General features: G+C 42.5%; 1 protein-coding gene across 12 annotated transcripts in view; it reads left to right on the forward strand.

Moving 5' to 3' along the window:
* Positions 1-21,095, forward strand: part of PLEKHA7 (pleckstrin homology domain containing A7) — a 292,737-nt gene that overhangs the window by 100,226 nt on the left and 171,416 nt on the right. The window contains exon 1 of one of the 12 annotated variants that reach the window (XM_027819508.3): positions 7,393-7,648. The exons of 10 other annotated variants lie outside the window; for them this stretch is intronic. In XM_027819508.3, coding sequence (XP_027675309.3) covers positions 7,578-7,648 — 71 coding nt within the window. In that variant the 5' untranslated portion in view covers positions 7,393-7,577. Of the gene's footprint in view, positions 1-7,392; positions 7,649-21,095 lie in introns of those variants that run through there. One more of the 12 variants, XM_043548883.1, reaches the window with a different exon arrangement.

Genomic DNA, 21,095 nt, shown 5'->3' on the forward strand with positions numbered 1-21,095 from the left:
AGATGGGGGTGACCAATACTGAACACAGTATTTCAGATGAGGGAAAACTCCTGGTTTATAAAATGGTGTTATTTCTTTATTATTCTCCATTGCATTCTTTATCCATTTTAACACTTAATCTACACTTTTTTACAGTAGCTTCACATTGAGCCTAGGTCTTCATTGAGCTGTCTTAAATGATGACCATATCCTTTTCTTGAGCAGACAGTTAATTTAGAGCCTAGTAAGGTAGTACACATTTCCCCCTCTTATGCATATTGTTACTCTATTTTAAACTATTTTTGACAGTTAGTTTGCTAAGTACATTACTGGTCTGTAATTCCTGAGATCATCCCTAAAGCCTTTTTAAAATATAGATGTATAAGATTTGCTACCCTCCGGTCATCTCCATTAGCCGTTTTTAAAGAGTGTGTGCATATTTTTTCTAGCAGTTCAGTTACTTCATTCTTAAGGTAGTTTAGAACTATTGTATACCATCTGAACCTGGTGACTTATTTTGTTTGTTTAACCTTAATTTGTTTCAAGCACTGTAGTTTTCTTATTTGGTAGTTTGAGTGGAACATTTTATAGTCCATCAAACAGTATCAGTGTTTTGTTAAGTTTATCTTGATTGGCACTGGCTATCAGTTTAAAACACAGAAGTAAAATATACATGCGATCAGACTCGGAATGAAACTTTTATTTGTCAAGTAAACATGGATCCAGGAAGTAGATTTGTACATAACAATAAGCTTGCATGAGGAAAAGTATGCTCGGTTGGTTGGTCTATTTTTTCGGTTTGCAGATATGCTTGTGTATGGTGTCAATATCTACCCCCACCCCTATTTAAAAAAACTTCCATAATACTAAACAGATATGTTATAATGGAGGAATCCCACTTTTAAAAATACATTCCAGTTTCAAGTTTGTGGGTTACTTATAAATTCTCTTCCCAGTCTTAACTGTTGCTTAAAGCTGTCTAGTCCTTTAAGGATCAGGTTCATTCAAATTTAAAAACATGGCAGAAGCAACACAGTTCTTACTGTTAGCTCCAGAGTCAATTACATTTCTGTTGTTTGTCTTTTTATAGTAATTAAGAGTGGGAGGACACTAGAAAAAAAATCAAGTATCCTCAGACCCACACCCTCAAAATATTATAGCTGCTTGCCTTCACAACACACCTTTAATCAGATGGCTTCAAAGATGTAATTACAAAAACTGTGCTTAACATTACACCTTTGATGTGAGCAACTATAATCCTGATACACATGGTGAACTGGACACAGAAGAGCTAAATGATGGATCGGTGGATTTGCACAAACATGTTGGAGCCCAGACCCATCTAATAAGCATTCAAACAAGTAAAGACCTTTTTTGCTCTGGGGTAACCACACCAATGTTTCACACTTAGGGTAAGCTTCACTAGTACAAGTCTCTTTTTACACCAGTGCAGTGTGTCTATGCTCGGAGTTTGCATCAGTGTATTTGAAGTGGCTGGCTGCAGCAGTGCAAAACTTGCCAGTTAAATTAAGCCCTATGTAAGGCATAAAGGGCAAGGATTTCCCTGCACCCCCTCGGGGGTGGAGGCTGTACACTCCCCTCGTCTCTCCTCTGGATTTCACCATCAACCCCCACCCTAGTGGTCAACTAGTTACATGCAGTGTTGCCAATTTAGTCAATTAGAAATTTGATTTGAAATTGAAACATTAATACACACTTTTAAAAAGCATATATGATAGATGATAAAATACATGTACCTCAAAAAGCATAATAGATTTGAAAGGTATGAAGAAAGATTAGCTTCCTCACACAGCTATTTTTATGACAGTGTCAGCGCATTCATTTTGGTGATGTTGGCCAACCTTATAATTTCAAATAATGATTCATAAGCAAGGTCTGAATGAGCTCTCCCCTTACAGCTACTGATGAGGTGGGGGTGAGGGGAAAGGCTTCAGGACCAGACTATATTTACATGAACACACCCACTCTGCCTAGGTATCCAGCAGACAGAGATGTGTTGCCCAAGTGATCAGTTTTCTCTGGTGTTGGATTAATTAAATGTTGTTGTTGTTTGAGTAAAGGGCAGCAGAACTGTGCTTAGCCTGTCATGATTGAGGGGATCACCCTCAGTGCTTAATTTGTGCCAGGGCTGAGCCCTGGTATCTCTAGGCTTGGCAATTCATAGCCCCTGGACCTCTGGGCTTGTCACTTCCGTGGTGAATGTAAAAAACTTGGTCACCCTCACCTGAACTGACCTTGCTAAGCAGGGGGCTTTGACGTCAGATCCCAGTGGGGGAAGTGGGGACAGGTGTTTTGCTTGGTAGTGTGGGCTCAGCCTAAGAGTCACAGGCACTATTTGACTTGCTCCTCTCCCCTGTTTAAATATAGAGCTGATTAGGCTCCATAGAGAGTCCTTTGTTGTCTTTTTTTAAGTGACCACTAGAGCTGAAATCACTGATAATCAGGTCTAAGTGCTTAGTCCTGCTGCAGGACAGTGTTTCTGTGGACAAGATTGCCCAGCCTGCACTAGCAGTGAGGTTCTATCACTGAGAGCTGAAATCACGAGAGCTGTGTAGAACCTCAAGAAATGACTTGCAGAGGTCACAGTGGCAGGTGGCAGCAGAAGTTGACAGCGCAGGGCCATCAGCTATGCAGCAGTGGAGTGAATGGTTGCATGACGAATAACAGCGGCGAGAGTGAGCAGCTGGAGCGAGTGCGAGCGGCTGAAAGAATGAGCATGGTGCCCTCTGTCCCCCCACCTGTGAACCTCTGAACTCTGGGTCTCCACTGATCAAGGGCAACTACTATAAGTGGGGTGCAGTGGAGGGAGATGGGAGAGGCACATTAAAGGAATATTTGTTTGGACTATATTTTAGTGACTTTGCTTCAGAATGCTAGATTTGTGACTGGGAAACTTCTATAAATATATGTTTCCTAGTAGGCCAAGATTTTTAAAATGCATTATTTGCCAAGGTCGTTATCTCACATCATCGCTGTCTTGAGCAGTTGTTATCTTGGGGAGTTTCTGTGCTAAACATTTTTATTTTTATATTATAATTAATTTTTTACATAAGAATGGCCATACTGACTCAGACCAATGATCCATCTTGCCCAGTATTCTGTCTTCCAACAATGGCCAATGCCACATGCTTCAAAGGGAGTGAACAGAACAGGCAATCATTGAGTGATCCATTTGCTGTCGTTCACTCCCAGCTTCTGGCAAACAGAGACACTCTGAGCATGGTGTTACATTCCTGCCCATCCTGGCTAATAGCCATTGATGGACCAATTCTCCATGAAGTTATCTAGTTCTGTTTTGAACCCTGTTACAGTTTTGGCATTCACAACATCCCCTGGCAAAAAGTTCTAAAGATTGACTGTGTGGTGTGTGAAGAAATACTTCCTTTTGTTTGTTTTAAACTTGCTGCCTATTAATTTCTATTGTGTTATGTGACGGAGTAAATAACACTTTCACTTTCTCCACAGCAGTCAAGATTTTGTATATCTCTACAGTATCATATCCCCTCTTAGTCGTCTCTTTTCCAAACTGAAAAGTCCTAGTCTTTTTAATTTTTCCTCATATGGAAGTTGTTCCATATCCCTAATCATTTCACAAAAAGAAAAGGAGTACTTGTGGCACCTTAGAGACTAACAAATTTATTTGAGCATAAGTTTTCGTGAGCTACACCTCACTTCATCGGATGCATTCAGTGGTATTTTCCACTGAATGCATCCAATGAAGTGAGGTGTAGCTCACGAAAGCTTATGCTCAAATAAATTTGTTAGTCTCTAAGGTGCCACAAGTACTCCTTTTCTCTTGTTACAGTGTGTATGGTAACACCCATTGTTTCATGTTCTCTGTGTATATAAATCTCCCCACTGTATTTTCCACTGAATGCATCCGATGAAGTGAGCTGTAGCTCACGAAAGCTTATGCTCAAATAAATTGGTTAGTCTCTAAGGTGCCACAAGTACTCCTTTTCTTTTTGCGAATACAGACTAACACAGCTGCTACTCTGAAACTAATCATTTCAGTTGCTCTTCTGTGTACCTTTTCGAAATCCAATATATCTTTTTTTGAGATGGGGTGACCAGAACTGCACACGGTATTCAAGATGTGGGAGTATCATGGATTTATATAGCAAAAGTGGAGGAGCTTGGTTTGCTAGGCCGATCAGCAAAGCCAATGCTGACAACCTACGTGCATAGGCTTCAGAACACCAAGCCTCTGGACTGCAGGGACATGTAGAAAGCCTTAGAAGCCAGTCACTGTAAAAGCCAATTTTAGAAGTATTTAATGAGGCTTTTGAGAATGCTCTAAACACAAACACAGTTTATGTGAACAAACTTGGCTTTCCCATCATAATTTCTATTTAAGCAAAAGATACCACACATTACAAACTGAAGGCCAATGTTAAGTCCTGAAGTTGGATGGACACTAGTTCCAAACAAGACCAGCAAATGCTCACTATCTTTCTGCAAGAAACTCAGCTGACCGGTTAAAAGCATGTGGTGCAACAGTGAAAGACTCAGCAGTCGAAGGAGTGAAGGACTCTCTCACCACATTCAAAAAATGTGCGTACATGGCTGACGAATGTGCTGATGCAAATGGTAATCAAGTATTAAGTCATTGTGGTTATCTTCATGTCAGTGGTAGGCCAATAGATGCATTTCTAGATGTTCAGGTTATGGAAGACACATTGGCCTCATCTGAGATAACCCACATCGTAGAAGATTGAAATGCTTGTAAATGGAATCCCAAACAGATGGCTGTTTGTGCATTTGATGGAGTTGCAAACTTCTCTGGAAGACATGGTAGAGTACAAGTTTTGCTCAGAGAAAAGTGTAACCCTAATCTCTTCTATACACACTCAGGAGGCCATCTATTCCAACTAGCACTAGTATGAGCTGCAGGATCTTTAAAAAGTCATTTAAAAAGCTATCTTTGTTATACTCTTTTTTTCAGTAAGAATCCAGAAGGACTGAATGTCTTGGGAAAAATAGAAGATACACTGGGACTGAAGTTCAGATTAGTCCAACCTGGAAACACCTGCTGGCTTTCTCATGAGCGGTCTTTGGCTATTGTCTTAAAATTACTGCAACAGTTATTACTGGCTTTGGAAAGAATCTACTGAGATGGGATAGATCTGAGTAGTGAGGCTGGTGAACTATTTTTGCTACTAAGTTCAGAGTAGACTATCACCATTCTCTCTCTTGTAAGTCTACTGACGAAGTCACTTGGGTTATTAAACAATGCCATCCAGGCTTCTGCTATAACAGTAGTAGATCTTTGTCCAGCAATAGAAGCTACACTTGGATCCATTGAAAATGTACTGGAAGAAGCAAAGACTTTGGTCCAGAGGTTGACTAATGAAGGCACTTATATTGAATCCATATGTGAAGAGGACAAGAAGTGTTTGTTAATTCAGCAGAAAAGGTACACAGATTAGATTCTTATAAATCTACAACAGCAAATTCTGGATCCTACTCAACGTCTGCCCAGCTTTTACAGATGCCTGTCTTATAAAACACCACCGGTTGTGTGGAGTGAGGCACTACCAGTAATGGGGCTGCCATGTGATCAGGACAGAATAGAGAATTTGAACACAGAGTGGAATGTCATACAATGAACAAATGAAGATTTGACTTCAACTTCTTCTTTATCATCGCTAGTGGTTTGACCCAATCTTTGTGCTATGCTTCCTGGGTTGAAAGAAGTAGGAATACATCTCTTGCTACTCCCAGTCCCAGCAGCTACAGTTGGCATTCTTTTTTCTCATTGAATAGAATTTTGTACTCTGAAAGAAGTCGCTTTCTGCTTGATCATGAGCATATCACGAAGAACTGGAAATACCAGACACATAAGAAACCACCAAAGATGAACACACTGCATTCGAGAAATTCATTAAGAAAGTTGTGCAAAATTACAAGAAGAAACCAAGAAGTATTTAGATATAGTGCTTCATAGTAGGCTTGAGTAGCCAACTTTAATTTGTGTGATGATTTTAAAATATGAGTTAAATCTAATAAAATGGTCAAAACATTTTTCATTTTTTACTGTGGTGCCATACAACCCACCTTCGCCTTCACAGTTTCACCCCTTGTCGGCTGTTATCTCCTGTAAATTCAAACACTCCCCCTAATTTCAATCCTGGGAAAAAACACTGCATAAAGCAGATTAGTTGGGTGAAATGTGGAAATCTTTAACTTTACATTTTGATATGAACAAAACCCCAAACATCTTAAAATTGGTTAATTTCATTATCAGATCAAATTTGCTCTGAAATGTAAGTATTTTAGTATACAACACACATTTTTTTCCTTTGAAGGTCATCTTTAAACATTACTCTGAGTGTTTGCAAACCAAACTTTGCACCATTTTCATAGTGAATGAGAAACTGACCAGAAATTTAAAGTAAACAAAAATGAAGTTGATTCCCTTTTTTATTTCCAAGATGAGAAATAAAAAGAAATCAGAAATAGTAAATCGTAATGTTGATGTTTTAAATTCTACTTTCGGTATTTTTACTAGCATATGTAAGGAAATTTGTTTATTTTTAACCTCAGTGTCCTTTTAAAATTATACAGTGCTAAAATTAAAACCCACATCCATCCTCCATTTTGGCTTATTGGAAGAACATGTACAAATTCTTCACTGTAAAACTAATAAATACTAGGTATGGTTTAAACATGTTCAACATAAGCATTATGGTACTAGAATGTAGAGGCTTTAGTAACACTGATTTGCTCACATTAGTTTCCTGCTTTTTATTCAGTTTTTCTCCCTTCCTCTTTAAGAGGAAAACACACACACACAAACCCTCTTCAAAATTACTTAATTTATATGCTCAGTTGCCTAAAGAATTTTGTCAGTATGATTTTAAAAAACAAAAACAAAAAAACACAATACCTTTTAGCTGAGTTGCCAGAATAGTGGGATATGGTTTCTTTTTAGCACAGAGGGATTCTGTCATATTACTATAATGCTCTGTGATGTTGATTTGAGATGGTTGATAAAATAACTGTATAAATTGTAGGGTTTTGTTGAAATGATTCTTTCAGAGAATTTTGTAATAGAGATTCAAGGTCATATCATTAGCTCTTATATGCATTTCCAAGGGAGTTCTTGTCATGGGACTAAAATCATGTTTCCCCTGCAGTCTTGATCTTCTTTAGCTGATAGGAGGGATTTGCAGCATTGGCAATAAGTTCTGCTGGTTGCTGGCTGACTGCCAAACCAAGGCTGCTGTTTCAGACAGCAGGTCTCTCTCTTTTTTTCTCTTCAGCCTTACATGTGCTGTCTTTACAAGAAGGATGCACTGCAGGATTTTATTTCTGGTTAGAAAAGAGAGAGACTCTTTTCTTTTTAAGGAGATGATTACATTTGTAATTTTGTGTCATGTGATGTCATGAGGGTGTTGGCTTTTAGGAATTTCAGGAAGAAGTAGTCTGATATGCAGTCAGAATTTTAAGACCTTTGAATATGCACTTGGTTTCTCTTCAGTTATCTTCTGAACAAGTCTACAGATGTATGTTTGTACTTAATTTTTTGGTAAGGAATATGAAAACACTTTAAGTGGATACAATACGTGAAGGCAATGTGTAGTCAGTCTCTATTTTCAAACTCTGTTCCTAAACCAGGATATCCTTTCTACCTGGTGTCAGACAGGTATGTACGTGTTTTCAGTTTTCATTCTGTTAATGGTCTTATGTAAAAGTGTACAATAGTGCCTGACTTGCTAGTAGCAATTTTAGTGGTTGGTTGGGTGACTGAAAATGTGTTAAATTAGAGAAATAAGGAAATGAAATATTAATCAAATTTGCATGTGCTTTATATGTGCCTGATCTATGATTGATTTTTCAAAATCTGTTTTCATTTTAAGCAAGAAGTTTATTTTAATGATCAGGATTTTATCTGAGGTCTTATGATTACACTAAATGTTTTGAAATCAGTGTTTCATGAACAAATGAAATTGTAGCCATAGAAAATTTTTCCTAAATGGTTCATGTATTTGGATCATTTATTGGAAAGATAAATTTCGGTATTGCTGAGAATTGGACTGTCATGCACACATTTCTAGGAAACATTGTTTGATCACATGAAACAATTTCTTAGTGAATCACTCCTTTATGCTAAATAACGAGTTCATTCATGTTTGTAGTTATGCGTATAAAATGAAACAGTTTACAAAACGTGCATATGTAAAAAGGTGGTGAATGCTGATTTTCAGATGATTTCTTATGATGTACACTGTTCAGATGTATGACAAATGTAAACACTAATCAGTTTGTCCTTTTTCACAATAAGTCCCAAAATAACTTTTGTCAGACATACTGTAAGATTCAATGACAGTGAAAGAACTGAAGTTTAAAAGTCATTATATTGCTATTCCTAATACTGCAATATACCACAGAACAATTGGAGTAAATGTATTGCATTCTCAACTTTTGATAGTTAAAATACCTCAGGTTTCTGGCACACCTTTCTAAAGGAATGCGACGTCTTTGTTCATTGTGTCTGTTTGAAGTCTCTGCCTCTTCATGGTTCAAGAATGACACACAGAGTGAAAACTTGAGTTGAGCCAAAAATACACATCTTTTTGTAGTGTATTTGAAGAATGGTGTAGGAAAATAAGTTAATAATTAGTTTGTTCATTTTCAGAGAATGTACCTTGCAAATAGTATAAAATGTTCATGCAAACAGTGGTTTCTGTTACAGTTTCATTAGGAATAATGTTAAATAGCATTCACAAGCAGAAAACTACTTAATGTGTGAATCTGCATATTGCCTAGGAAGCAGAAACTTGAAGATTTAGGGTTGGTCTACACTACAGCTCACATTAAGCTAATTATGTCAGCATATGTGCTATGGCCTTGCTCCTGCCAATATAAGTGCCCTACTAAACCACGAGAGGCATAGGGCTTATGTTGGTGTAGTTAGGGCAGGGGTCTCGAACTCAATTTAGCTTAGAATCATAGAATATCAGGGTTGGAAGGGACCTCAGGAGGTCATCTAGTCCTGCTCAAAGCAGGACAGATCCCCAATTTTTGCCCCAGATCCCTAAATGGCCCCCTCAAGGATTGGACTTACAACCCTGGGTTTAGCAGGCCAACGCTCAAACCACTGAGCTATCCCTCCACAGGGACAGTGCCAGTCCTCAAATCCTCCCAGTGGGCCAATAATGTCAATCTTGCCCTCCAGAACCTACCGGCCCCAAACTTGGCCCCCCACCTGCCTAAGGCTCTGGAAGGGAGTTTGGGTGGGGGAGGAGTTCTGGGATAGGGGATTGGGGTGCAGGCTCTGGGAGGGAGTTTGGGTGCTGGGTGCAGGCTCTGGGCTGGGGCAGGGGTGGGGGAGGGGTTGCAGGCACTGGGAGGAAGGAGGGGGAGGAGCAGGCTCTGGGATGGAATTTGGGGGCGGGAGGGGGTGTGTGGAAAGGGGAGGTAGTGCAGGCTTTGGGAGAGAATTTGGGAGCAGGAGGGGGTATGTGGGAAAAGGGGTGGGGGTGCAGGCTCTGGGAGGGAGTTTAGGGCGGGAGGGGTATGTGGGAAGGGGGTGCAGGCTCTGGGAGGGAGTTTAGGGCGGGAGGGGTATGTGGGAAGGGGGTGCAGGCTCTGGGAGGGAGTTTGTGGGCTGGGGGGTGTACGGAGGGGATGCAGGCTCCGGGAGGGGGCTTGGGGGTGCGCGGCTTACCTGGGGCTACAAGGTGGGGCGGGCTGGGGGGCTACTGCACACTGCTGCCCCTGGGCACCACCCCTGAAGCTTCCCATTGGCCGCAGGGGCGCTCGGGGCGGGGGCAGCGCGTGGAAGCACAGCCCTGTCCCGCCCTGGGGCCGCAGGGAGGGGCTGGCAGACACTGCTCAGCTCCGCTGCGCTGCCAGGACCCTGGGACATTGTAAATTGTCTGGGTGGGGGAGTACCGGGGGCGGCAGGTGAGGCCAAGGGAGAGACCCAGCCCCAAAACTGCTGGAGCCCCATGAGCCATATTGGGGAGGTTTGCGGGCCAGGAGTTTGAGACCCCTGAATTAGGGCGATGTAGTGTCGGTGTAGATACTGTGGGTTACTTACATCCGCTGTTGGCTGTAATTCTTGTCAATTTCATGGCTCCAGAGCCAGGGTAGGTGGGGGGGCTTCAGCTAGTGCCCGGCGGCACCCTGGGTTCCTTGCTCCCAGCCAGGCAGCTACCTGGGCTCCCCGCTCCCAAGTCAGGCTGCACCCACTGGGATCGCCGCTCTGAGTCCGGCTGAGCTAGCAGGTAGCCAAGAGCCCGGGCAGATGCCATGCTCCTGGTGGGGAGCAGAGTACCTGGGTGGGGTTGGGGAGCAGGGATCTGAGAGCCCAAAGGGACAGCCAAGCTCCTGGCAGGAAGTTGGGGCAGCCAGCTGTGATGGGTTGGATCACAGAAACCTCCTTGGGGTTGCCAACTGATGTGCCAAGACTATTTCTGCCTCTGCTTTCCCTGCCAGCTTGGGACTCCAGCACCCTGTCTTGCTGAGCCAGACACGCCAGTCTGCTCCAACACAGACCCAGGGTCTGAACCACATGCCCCAAAGCAGCAGACTTAACTGAAAGCAGGTTAAGAAGTGTTCCTGTCTTTAACACTCACATGCCCAACTCCCAGTGGGGTCCAAACCCCAAATAAATCTGTTTTACAGCTTATACAGGGTAAACTCATAAATTGTTTGCCCTGTATAACACTGATAGAGAGATATGCACAGCTGTTTGCCTCCCTCCTCCCCCCACGCCAGGTATTAATACATACTCTGGGTTAATTAATAAGTAAAAAGTGATTTTATTAAATACAGAAAGTAGGATTTAAGTGGTTCCAAGTAGTAACAGACAGAACAAAGTGAATTACCAAGCAAAATAAAATAAAACACGCAAGTCTACGTCTAATACAGTAAGAAACTGAATACAGATAAAATCTCACCCTCAGAGATGTTTCAATAAGTTTATTTTACAGACTGGATGCCTTCCTATTCTGGGCACAATCCTTTCCCCTGGTACAGCCCTTGTTCCAGCTCAGGTGGTAGCTAGGGGATTTCTCATGATGGCCGCCCCCTTTGTTCTGTTCCACCCACTTATATATTTTTTGCATAAGTTGGGAATCCTTTGTCCCTCTGGGTTCCCACCCCTCTTCTCAATGGAAAAGCGCCAGGTTAAAGATGGATTCCAGTTCAGGTGACATGATCACATGTCATTGTAAGACTTCATTACCCACTTGCCAGCCCACAGGTATATGGGAAGATTTACAAGTAAAACTGCCATCTACAGGTAATTGTCCTGGTTAATGGGAGCCATTAAGATTCCAAACCACCATTAATAGCCCACACTTTGCATAACTACAGTAGGACCTCAGAGTTGTATTTCATATTTCTAGTTTCAGATACAAGAGTAATACATTTATACAAATACAGTGGAGTTGCATCTTACACGGGGGTTAGGTTCTAAAGTCAGCGCGTAAGGTGAAAATTGTGTATAGTCAAAATTACCCTTGAAAATCCCTTATATCGCCCATAAAGTACAGTACATCAGTGGTGAGCTGGAGACAGTTCGTGCGAGACAACCAGTTCTAAAAGAGCTTGTAAATTTAACAACCAGCCCAAAGTGATGCCTTAGGCGCCGACTCCGTGGGTGCTCCAGGGCTAGAGCACCTACGGGGAAAATTTGGTGGGTGCAGCTCCTCTCTGCTCTGCCTCCGCCCCTGAGTTACGCTCTGCCCCGCTCTGCTTCTCTGTCCCCCGCCGCTTCCAGCGAATCAGCTGTTCGCGTGGGAAGCCTGGGAGGGCTGAGAAGCGGCGGCTTTGCGCTCAGGCCCAAGGAGGTGGAAGTGAACTGGGGTGGGGGGGGGGCGAGAGGAGGGCTGCCCGCGCTGCAGCAGGTAACCCGGGGGGGGGGCAGGGGCGAGCAGGGGAACCGCTCCCCGCCCCAGCTCACCTCCGCCTCTCTGGGCCTGAGTGTGAAGCTGCCACTTGCTTCTCAGCCCTCCCAGGCTTCCCGCACGAACAGCTGATTCGCAGGAAGCTAGGGGGGGCAGAGAAGCAGAGCGGGGCGGCGCGTTCAGGGGTGGAGGCGGAGCAGAGGTGAGCTGGGGCCTGGCGGGGAGCTGCCAGTGGATGCTCTGCACCCACCAAATTTTCCCCATGGGTGCTCCAGCCCTGGAGCACCCATGGAGTCGGTGCCTAAGGCACCACTTTTGATGTGATCAGTGGGGGGAGCGGCTACATAACTTGTTTGGGGCCAGGAGCACCAACCAACACTTCCATTAATTTTTTTTGTCCGTGGATGAGAAGGAGGGCTGCAGAATAAGTCACAAAGCTGTAATTCTGTGAATTCAAGACAAAAGAGTTGTACCATGTGCCTGCACAGTTGCTTCAATATTCAGAGGTGCAGGCCATATCCAGTCATAATACAGTGTGCAACAAACAACCGTTCACATACAGAGTGACAGAATGATAACTGCATGGAACCAATAACCTCAAATGGAGAAGAGGGAGGGATTGACAGAAGAAGTAGAAGATAAAAAAAAAAAAAAAAAAAAAAGTTCACTTCTGCTGTTCGTTTGAAGGTGCCTCCCTCACCTGTGGTCAGCCATCCAATCTAAGCACTTGAAATAAGCTCTGGGAATTAATCAGTAGGAATGTCCTTTACAGACAGGTGTGGCTCAGCCAGGGGTGTAACTTTGACCTCTTAGTCGCACCCCACATTCTGGACTAGCCATGAAGGGCCAACTTTCTTATATGGAATTAAGCACATATTGTGTTTCATGGTATAACCTGACAAGATTGGGATGAATTTAAATGTGTGAAATGTAGTGAATTCAGCCAAATGGCAGCTGACAGCTACCCAAGAGGCGACAGGAATGGGGGAAAGATAAATAAAAATATTTGCTGCTTTTATAGCATTGAAAAATCTGCTTCACTAATTGTAGTTCATTACTTTTCAGGAATAGTGTGTGTTCGTGTATCTTTAGTTTAATTTTCATGGTATTATGTACAATCAGTCACGTGCCTTGTCTGGCAACCAAAAATGTATCTCAGACAAAGAGATAAAATATACCACTAGCAGAAGCAACAAAGTAATGTATAATGCAGTTGTGTAGTTTTGCTTCCAGGGAATAAACGTTAAATACATGCTGCTCTCTGTGAACACAAAATAATGGGAAAAGCTGTTAAAGATGCAGCATGTTGCAAGAGTACTATACCTAAAGTTTGTTCTGATAGCTCAAGCATATAATCAGTGTGATTGAGAGATGATACTTAATGTGTGGGCTAATGTGATGGTTCCTGTGGCAATTACAGCAATTGTTTACCTGGAAAAGTAGTCTTAGGTAAGAATTTATTTTTAACTGTCTTCAGTGTGATCAGTCTTGTCATTTTTTAAAAAGAGGTTGAACATGTTTTTGTACGTTAATATTTTTGTTTGTTTTATCTCCCCCCTCCCATCTGTTATGTGCCAGTTGGAAAAAGCAGAGCCAGCCCCATTTGAGCTGGCAGCAATTTGAACTTATCAGTAAATGTTCTGTGGTTGACCAGCGGTCTATAGACAAAACTTTGAAACCACTTCCCTAGTTTATGCTACACCTATGTTTAAACAAAGAGTAGTTATGAAACTTTGCTCGTGCATAAATATTTTATCCAGTTTAACCTGTGCTGTATTGTATTAGGTGTGAAGTAATGCCTTCATTAGCTCTGAGTTTAGCTTTCTCTGTTGCTCAATCCTATTATCTTCTGAGTCCCTAACTTTTCTTTCCATAATTCAAAGCATGGGTTAGGTTAAAACTGACTATAAGGGTGTTTTCATGATTAATGAAGTTGCAGATTGCAGCAATTCATTATAAATCATTCTGTCAGAAAGAAGGATGTCTGGCAGAAAAATGAGCTTTATAATGGGGTCTTCTATTCAGGAACTGTTCTTAACGAAGAAAACAAAATATATTGCAAATGGAAAATGTAGAATTTTTTTCCTCTTTAATTGTTTGATACCTGACACACTTTAGGCTCTGCTTTTACTTGCAGAACTTTGGAAACTTTTCTTCTAAAGACCTTGATCTTGCTGCCAAAGAATCTTAGTTAAGATAAGTGGTACAGTATTTGGCTTTTTTAAGAACCAAAACATTATTTCAAAGGAATGTTAAACCATCCAGTCTGAGTAAAGTATAAGAACTCCAGAATGTGATGTTGAGTTGCTTGTACTCATTTTGCATGATACAGAGAATTTTATTATATAAAGGTAACTTACTTCTGTTATACTTCTGAACCATTTTGCATTATTTCTGTTGTTTAGTGGAATTATTAAAATAACTATTTTTTGTGAGTTTTGTACCAAAGTTCTTCAAGGGTGCTTAAAGAACTGTACACAGAATATTTCCAAAACAGCAGAGTCCAAAAGAAGGCTTTTAAAGAATGGAAAGTTCAGAGTTTTATATTCTTTCTATTTCCCTTTTGTCTCATATCAGCCTGCTGATTTGCTTTTAGAGCTGTAATTATTTTCCCTTTAACCGTATTGCCTCCCAAGGTACATGCTCTAGCCACTATTCTTTCAAATGGAAGATGATTGGATGAGACATCCATTGTAGCCCATCAGGACAATTTCTTAATTGGCCAGTTAGGTGTCTTCTGAATAGTGCGAAGTACTCTGTATTGCTGAGGGACTGTGAAAGTGTTAGATCAGCTGGCCCTGGAAGTTAAAGTGACTCAGGAAATAGAACCTGAATCTACAGCATGGCCAACCCAGAGCAGTACTTTTAGGATACTTAAAAGGATAAATCTTGAGTTCTTCTTTGAATGTGTGTCTCTATGGGTGCTCCACAATAGGATGCATGTGTGCCTATGTGCTCTCGACTGGAGAATGCAAAGCAGTAGCTGTGGGCCTATGACTGCACAGAGCAGCACTTTGTCCCTCCAAATGAGGGCATATAGGAAGGAGTGGGCCTGCTGCCTCTCAGTTCCTTCTCAACAGCCTGCAGTTTGAGACTGAGAGATTGCGTGTCCATTGATTCTACAACTACCCACCTTTCTTAGTATATCATTTATTCTTAAAATTTGCTAACTTATTTTATTTAATTTTATATAGATGTGTTTATGAGGGGGGTTACTCCCCTGCCCTTTTTGTCTCCTCCTTTGGTTCACAACTACTTCAGGGTATGCCAAAGGTCTAAGCCCTACCAGACCTGCCACAGGTCTTGTCCCCAAATAATGAGCATTTGAGCTTTCACCCATGTCCCATCTGAATGTAAGATTTGCATGGAATTTAAAGGCAGGTCTTGGAAAGATGTAGAGGCTAGACTGAAGATCCTTCCAATTCACTAGCCCCAGTGGGGTCCATTTCCCCCTCCTGTACGTTGGCCCCAGAGTTCATTGGAAGAGGCTTCTATTCCAACTATTTCCTAGTTTCAAAGAGGGGTGGAGGGTTGAGATGGCTCCTCGACCTGAGAAACCTGAAATATCCTTTGAAAGCACTTCAGGATGATGATGCTAGCCACTGTAATCCATCCCTAGATCCAAGACACTGGTTCATCATCTTTGACTTCCTGGACGCTTACTTTCATATAGCTATCCAACCATCCTACAGATGTTTCCTATGCTTCAAATTAAGCTCAGACTGCTACCAGTACCAAGTCCTTCCCTTTGGACTCTCCACAGTCCTGAGGGTTTTTACAAAGCTTCTCTCGGCAGTGGTGGTCCATTTATGTCAATCGAGCATAGCAATATTCCCTCACTTCGATGTTAACTCCTCAGAGGTCAATCAGCTCTAAAGGTCTAGTTGACAACCTCCAGGGCTCTAGATCTTTTCAGTCTCTGTGTCTTCACATAATTAGAAAGACGTCTACATTGACCCCAGTCCAAAGAATAGACTTCATTGGAGCCACGCTAGACCCCCTGACTGCTCTGTTCAGTCCAATCTTGACAATACAACACAGCCTGCAAGGACCTGGCTTCAACTCCTGGGCCATATGTTGGCATCTACGTTCTTCACATCTCATGCAAGACTGCACCTCAGGTGCCCTGAGAGATGGATGAAGTCTGTTTACACCCCAAACAGACACAGTCTCTCCAAACGTGTGTCAGTACTTCAGAAACTTCTGGATTTTCTCAGTTGGTGGAAGGATCCACTGACAGTCTGCAAGAGAACCCCTTTCTCATATCCCCCACGCTCAAAGATCATTACAACAGGTGCTACTTCTCTGGGATGAGGGACCCTCACCTCCAAAGGGTTACAGCCAAGGACAAGTGGTCCGCACAAGAGGTCACACTCCACATCAGCATTCTGGAGCTGAGAGCAGTTTGTTACATTTGCCAATACTTTCTTCACACCGTACAGGACCACTCTGTAAGGGTAATGCTTGACAACAGGGCAGCAATGTATTATATCAACCGACAAGGTGAAGCAAGATCCCAGTCCTTATGTGCAGAGTTACTATGGCTGTGGAACTGGTGAATTTCTCATCAGATAGAATTTGTTGCTGTCTTAACTCCCAGGCCTTCATAATACAGTGCAAACTCCTTGAGCAGAGACTTTCTTCAGGACCACGAATTGGAGCTCAATGATTCTTTTCCATAGCATGTGCCAAACCTGGAGTCTTTCAGAAGCAGACCTCTTTGCTATCCCAAACAACACAAAATGTTGCCTTTTCAGTTCCAGAGGAGGATTCAGCTGCAACTCATTGGGAGGTGCCCTGATAATATTATGTCTCTGTACCCTACTGTATGCTTATCTGCCTCTACTTATAATCTTCAAGATCTAACTTAGAAAACAAGGGTTATCCTCATAGCACTATCCTGGCCAAGATAAGTGTGGTACTCAAGCCTCCTCAGTCTCTCTGTGGCAATGCCTCTATGACTTCCTTTCAGGAAGGATCTACTGTCACAGAATTTAGGGATCCTGATCTATTTCAGCCCCTCCTCCTTGAATCTGACAGCCTGGTTTCTAAGAGGTTCTCAAGCATGGAGCTAACTTTTTCAGAGAAGGTCTAGTCAGTTCTCATATCTAGCACAAAACCTACTACTCACAAAACTTATCTTCAAAAGTGGAAACACTTGCATTCCTGGTGTTCTCTTCACTCTTCCAAGCCTCAGAACGTCTACCCTTCAGACTACCTGTTGAATCTCAATATGAGAGGTCTATCAATGAGCTCAGAGTACATTTGGCCGCCATCACAGCCTTCCACTCACCTCTTGAGGGTTTCTCAGTCTGTGCCTACACTACTACAGCTAGATTTGTCAAGAGGAGACCAGCCTTACATACGCTAGATGTCAAAGGGACCCTTGCCTTCTACCTTGACAGAACTAAGACTTTCCTGGTCTCTTCTAGGCTATTTGTATCATTTGCGGAGAGGATGAAGGTCAACCTGTTTCCACTTAGACTGTCAAAGTGGGTTTCAGGTTGCATCTTATACTTTTGGTCTTCAGAACATCACCTAGCAATGAGTTCCACAGGATGACTGTCTGTTGTGTGAAGAAGTGCTTCTTTGTGTTTGTTTTAAACCTGTTGCCTATTAATTTCATTGGATGACCCCTAGTTCGTGTATTATATGAAGGGGTAAATAATATTTTCTTATTCACTTTCTCCACACCATTCATATTTTTTCAGATTGTTATCATATCCCCCCTAAAATGAACAGTCCCAGCCTTTTTAATCTCTCCTCATATGAAAGCTGTTCCATAATCCTAATCACTTTTGTTGCCCTTCTTTGTACTTTTTCCAATTGTAATAAGTCTCTTTTGAGATGGGGCGAGCAGAACTGCACACAGTATTCAAGATGTGGGCGTACCGCGGATTTATATACTGGCATTATGATATTTTCTGTTTTATTATCTATCCTCTTCCTAATGGTTCCTAACATTGTTAGCTTTTTTAGAGATCTATTCAATAAGGACAAATGCAAAGTACTCCATTTAGGAAGGAACAATCAGCTGCACACATACAAAATGGGAAATGACTGCCTAGGAAGGAATACCTCAGAAAGGGATCTGAGGGTCATAGTGGACCACAAGCTAAATGAGTCAACAATGCAATGCTGTTGAAAGTGAACATCATTCTGGGAAGTATTAGCAGGAATGGTGTAAGCAAGACACGAGAAGTAATTGTTCCGCTCTACTCCGTGCTGATTAGGCCTCAACTGGAGTATTGTGTCCAGTTCTGGGCGCCACATTTCAGGAAGGGTGTGGACAAATTGGAGAGAGTCCAGAGGACAGCAACAAAAATGATTAAAGGTCTAGAAAACATGACCTCTGAGGGAAGATTGGAAAAAATTGGGTTTGTTTAGTCTAGAAAAGAGAAAACTGAGAGGCGACGTAACAGTTTTCAAGTTTGTAGAAGGTTGTTACAAGGAGGAGGGAGAAAAATTGTTTTTCATAACCTCTGAAGATAGGACAAGAAGCAATGAGTTTAAATTGTAGCAAGGGAGGTTTAGGTTGGACGTTAGGAAAAACTTCCTAACTGTCAGGGTGGTTAAGCACTGGAATAAATTGCCTAGAGAGGTTGTGGAATCTCCATCATTGGAGATTTTTAAGAGCAGATTAGACAAACACCTGTCAGGAATGGTCTAGATAATACTTAGTTCTGCCATAAGTGCAGGAGACTGGACTAGATGACCTCTCGAGGTCCCTTCCAGTCCCATGATTCTATCTATGATGACTCCAAGTTCTGTTTTGAGTGGTAACAGCTAATTTAGACACTATCTTAACCTGCCATGAATTCTCTGAGAAGTAGTCCTTTTGCAGCATGATAGCACATTCCATTAGAGCTCAGTCTACATTTATAACTCCACTGAAGGAATTCCCATAACAGGTCTGCAACTTGGTCTTCCATCTGTACCTTTGACATGCATTACGCCTGCTAGATATTTTGTCCCTAGTGGTGCTCTGCCTCCCTCCTTCACTTAGGCTCTGGAGCAGAGGTGGGCAAACTATGGCCTGCGGGCCACATCCGGCCCAGCCCCTGAGCTCCTGGCCCAGGAGGCTCAGCCCTGGCCCCTCCCCCTCCCCTGCTGTTCCCGCTGCCGCTCTGAGCGGCATGGTAAAGAGATGGTGGCGGCGCGTGTGCGGCAGTAGGGGAGTTGGGTAGGAGGTCCCGGGGGGCGGGCGTCCTGGGGGGCAGTCAGGGGACAGGGAGCAGGGGAGGTTGGATGGGGTGGAGGTTCTGTGGTGGTCAGGGAACGGGGGGGATGGATAAGGCGTGGGAGTCCCAGGGGGCCTGTCAGGCGGTGGGGGTGTGGATAGGTCGGGGCAGTCAGGGGACAGGGAGCAGGGGGGTTGGATGGGGGGGCAGTTTGGGGCAGGGGGTCCCAGGAGGGGGCAGTCAGGGGACAAGGAGCGGGTGGGGGGTTGGATGGGTTCTGAGGGGGACAGTCAGGCGAAGGAAGTGGGAGGGGGCAAATAGGGGGTAGGGGCCAGGCTGTTTGGGGGGCACAGCCTTCCCTACCCGGCCCTCCATACAGTTTCACACCCCGATTGTGGCCCTCGGGCCAAAAAGTGTGCCCATCCCTGCTCTGGAGGCTCTGCTTCACGGTCAACAAGGAACTGACTGGTATCTGACCCACACCTCCATATATCCTCATTTGAAGGAATGAGGTGCTGCTCTGCACAGGCACTGGCCCTGGCCCATGGACATTGCATGGGCGTGTCTGTATCCTATGGTGGAGCACTGTAGGCACAACATCTCAGAGAACTCCTGTTCCTGTAAGGTCAGTAACCTCTCCTTTCCCAAGATTTACATATTTCAGTAGCTAGGGTACAAATGTATTCTGTATGTGTGAATGTGCACAGATGGGGAAACTATATAAAAGAACTATTGTACAGTTTTGGATGCTTAAGTGTACACTCCCCCTACCCACATTTTCTAATTAACTTTTGGACATGCCTGAGAAACAAAGCTATGGAGAAGTTTTGCTAGTCTAAGTGAGGGAGTCATTTGCTGGTAGGAAGCCCTGTGTATTAAAGGAAGGTAACTGAAAAAGATAGCATATATTGCACAGAACTTGTCTAATAAACTGCAAAATCTAAATTATAGAAGCTGGCTCTAATGTGATCAGGACAAAAAAAAATCCCAAATACGAGTATAAAATTTGTATGAAATGATTTGCAACTTGTCTTTAAGGACTGTGTACATTAAGTCAAATTTAAATCAAAATTCATAATAAACTTTGGAAATGGACATACACTAAAACAGCAGAGAAGTGTATTGCTTTCACAACAGTTCTTCATAGGCAGAGTCTTACAGCATGCTGTTTGTTAGTTTGCAACAATATCAACTAATCATAGAAATAAATCAAATATATCATAATAGATTTTGATATATGTGTATGTTTTTCATTCTCCTTTATACTCCTTTTATTTTGACAAGAAATATATGATTGGCTGCTGAAATTGGGTTATTAATGTCACAAGTTCTATAACTCATGAAGAATTTTTCATCTAGAAACATATTGATGAAAAACATTCATATGGCGTAAGCAAGCCTAACTTTAAGCAGTTTTGAAATTGAAGCTTTACATTTATTTCTATACAAGAATATTAAAGATCAAGATATAATTTTATAAATGTACTGTGCCACCTCCTTGAACTCTGTCTTGAAGGGAATAATAAACTAAAATCTGTGGACAAAAAGAAAGTTCATTATGTTGATGTTATAGAATTTTGTTGGTTCTTAATTCTTCCACTCTGATCAAATGATGGTAAGTGCTGGTAATATTGTATATAAATGATACATTGTTGCTAATTGTTTGGAAATTGGCAGCAGGATTTTAGCTCTTTGCTTAAGGTTTCATCCTCTCAACTTCAGATGGGGAATAATTCTCTACTACAGACATCCACCTGTTTTGGTGGAGTGGATTATGACTTCAGGAAGGGAATAAGCAAGAGGAGCAGATAATCATTGTTTAACTACTCCTGTTCCTTCAACCTCTGACACATCAGTCTGGAACAAGACTTGCATTATCTGACTAATAGGAAGAATCATAAGTCAGATTGCTCAAAGACCATGGCAGAGATTCTTTCCCCCCCTTTCTCTCTCCTGTTCTCACGGTTTCTATCTAGGAGCCAGTGTCATGATCATGCTCCTACTTTCCTCTCCAAAGTGAATCAAAAGACATGGAATCTGGTAGGGTAGAGAG

The sequence above is a fragment of the Chelonia mydas genome, chromosome 6, assembly GCF_015237465.2.
Source record: "Chelonia mydas isolate rCheMyd1 chromosome 6, rCheMyd1.pri.v2, whole genome shotgun sequence".
Taxonomy (NCBI): Eukaryota; Metazoa; Chordata; order Testudines; family Cheloniidae; genus Chelonia; species Chelonia mydas.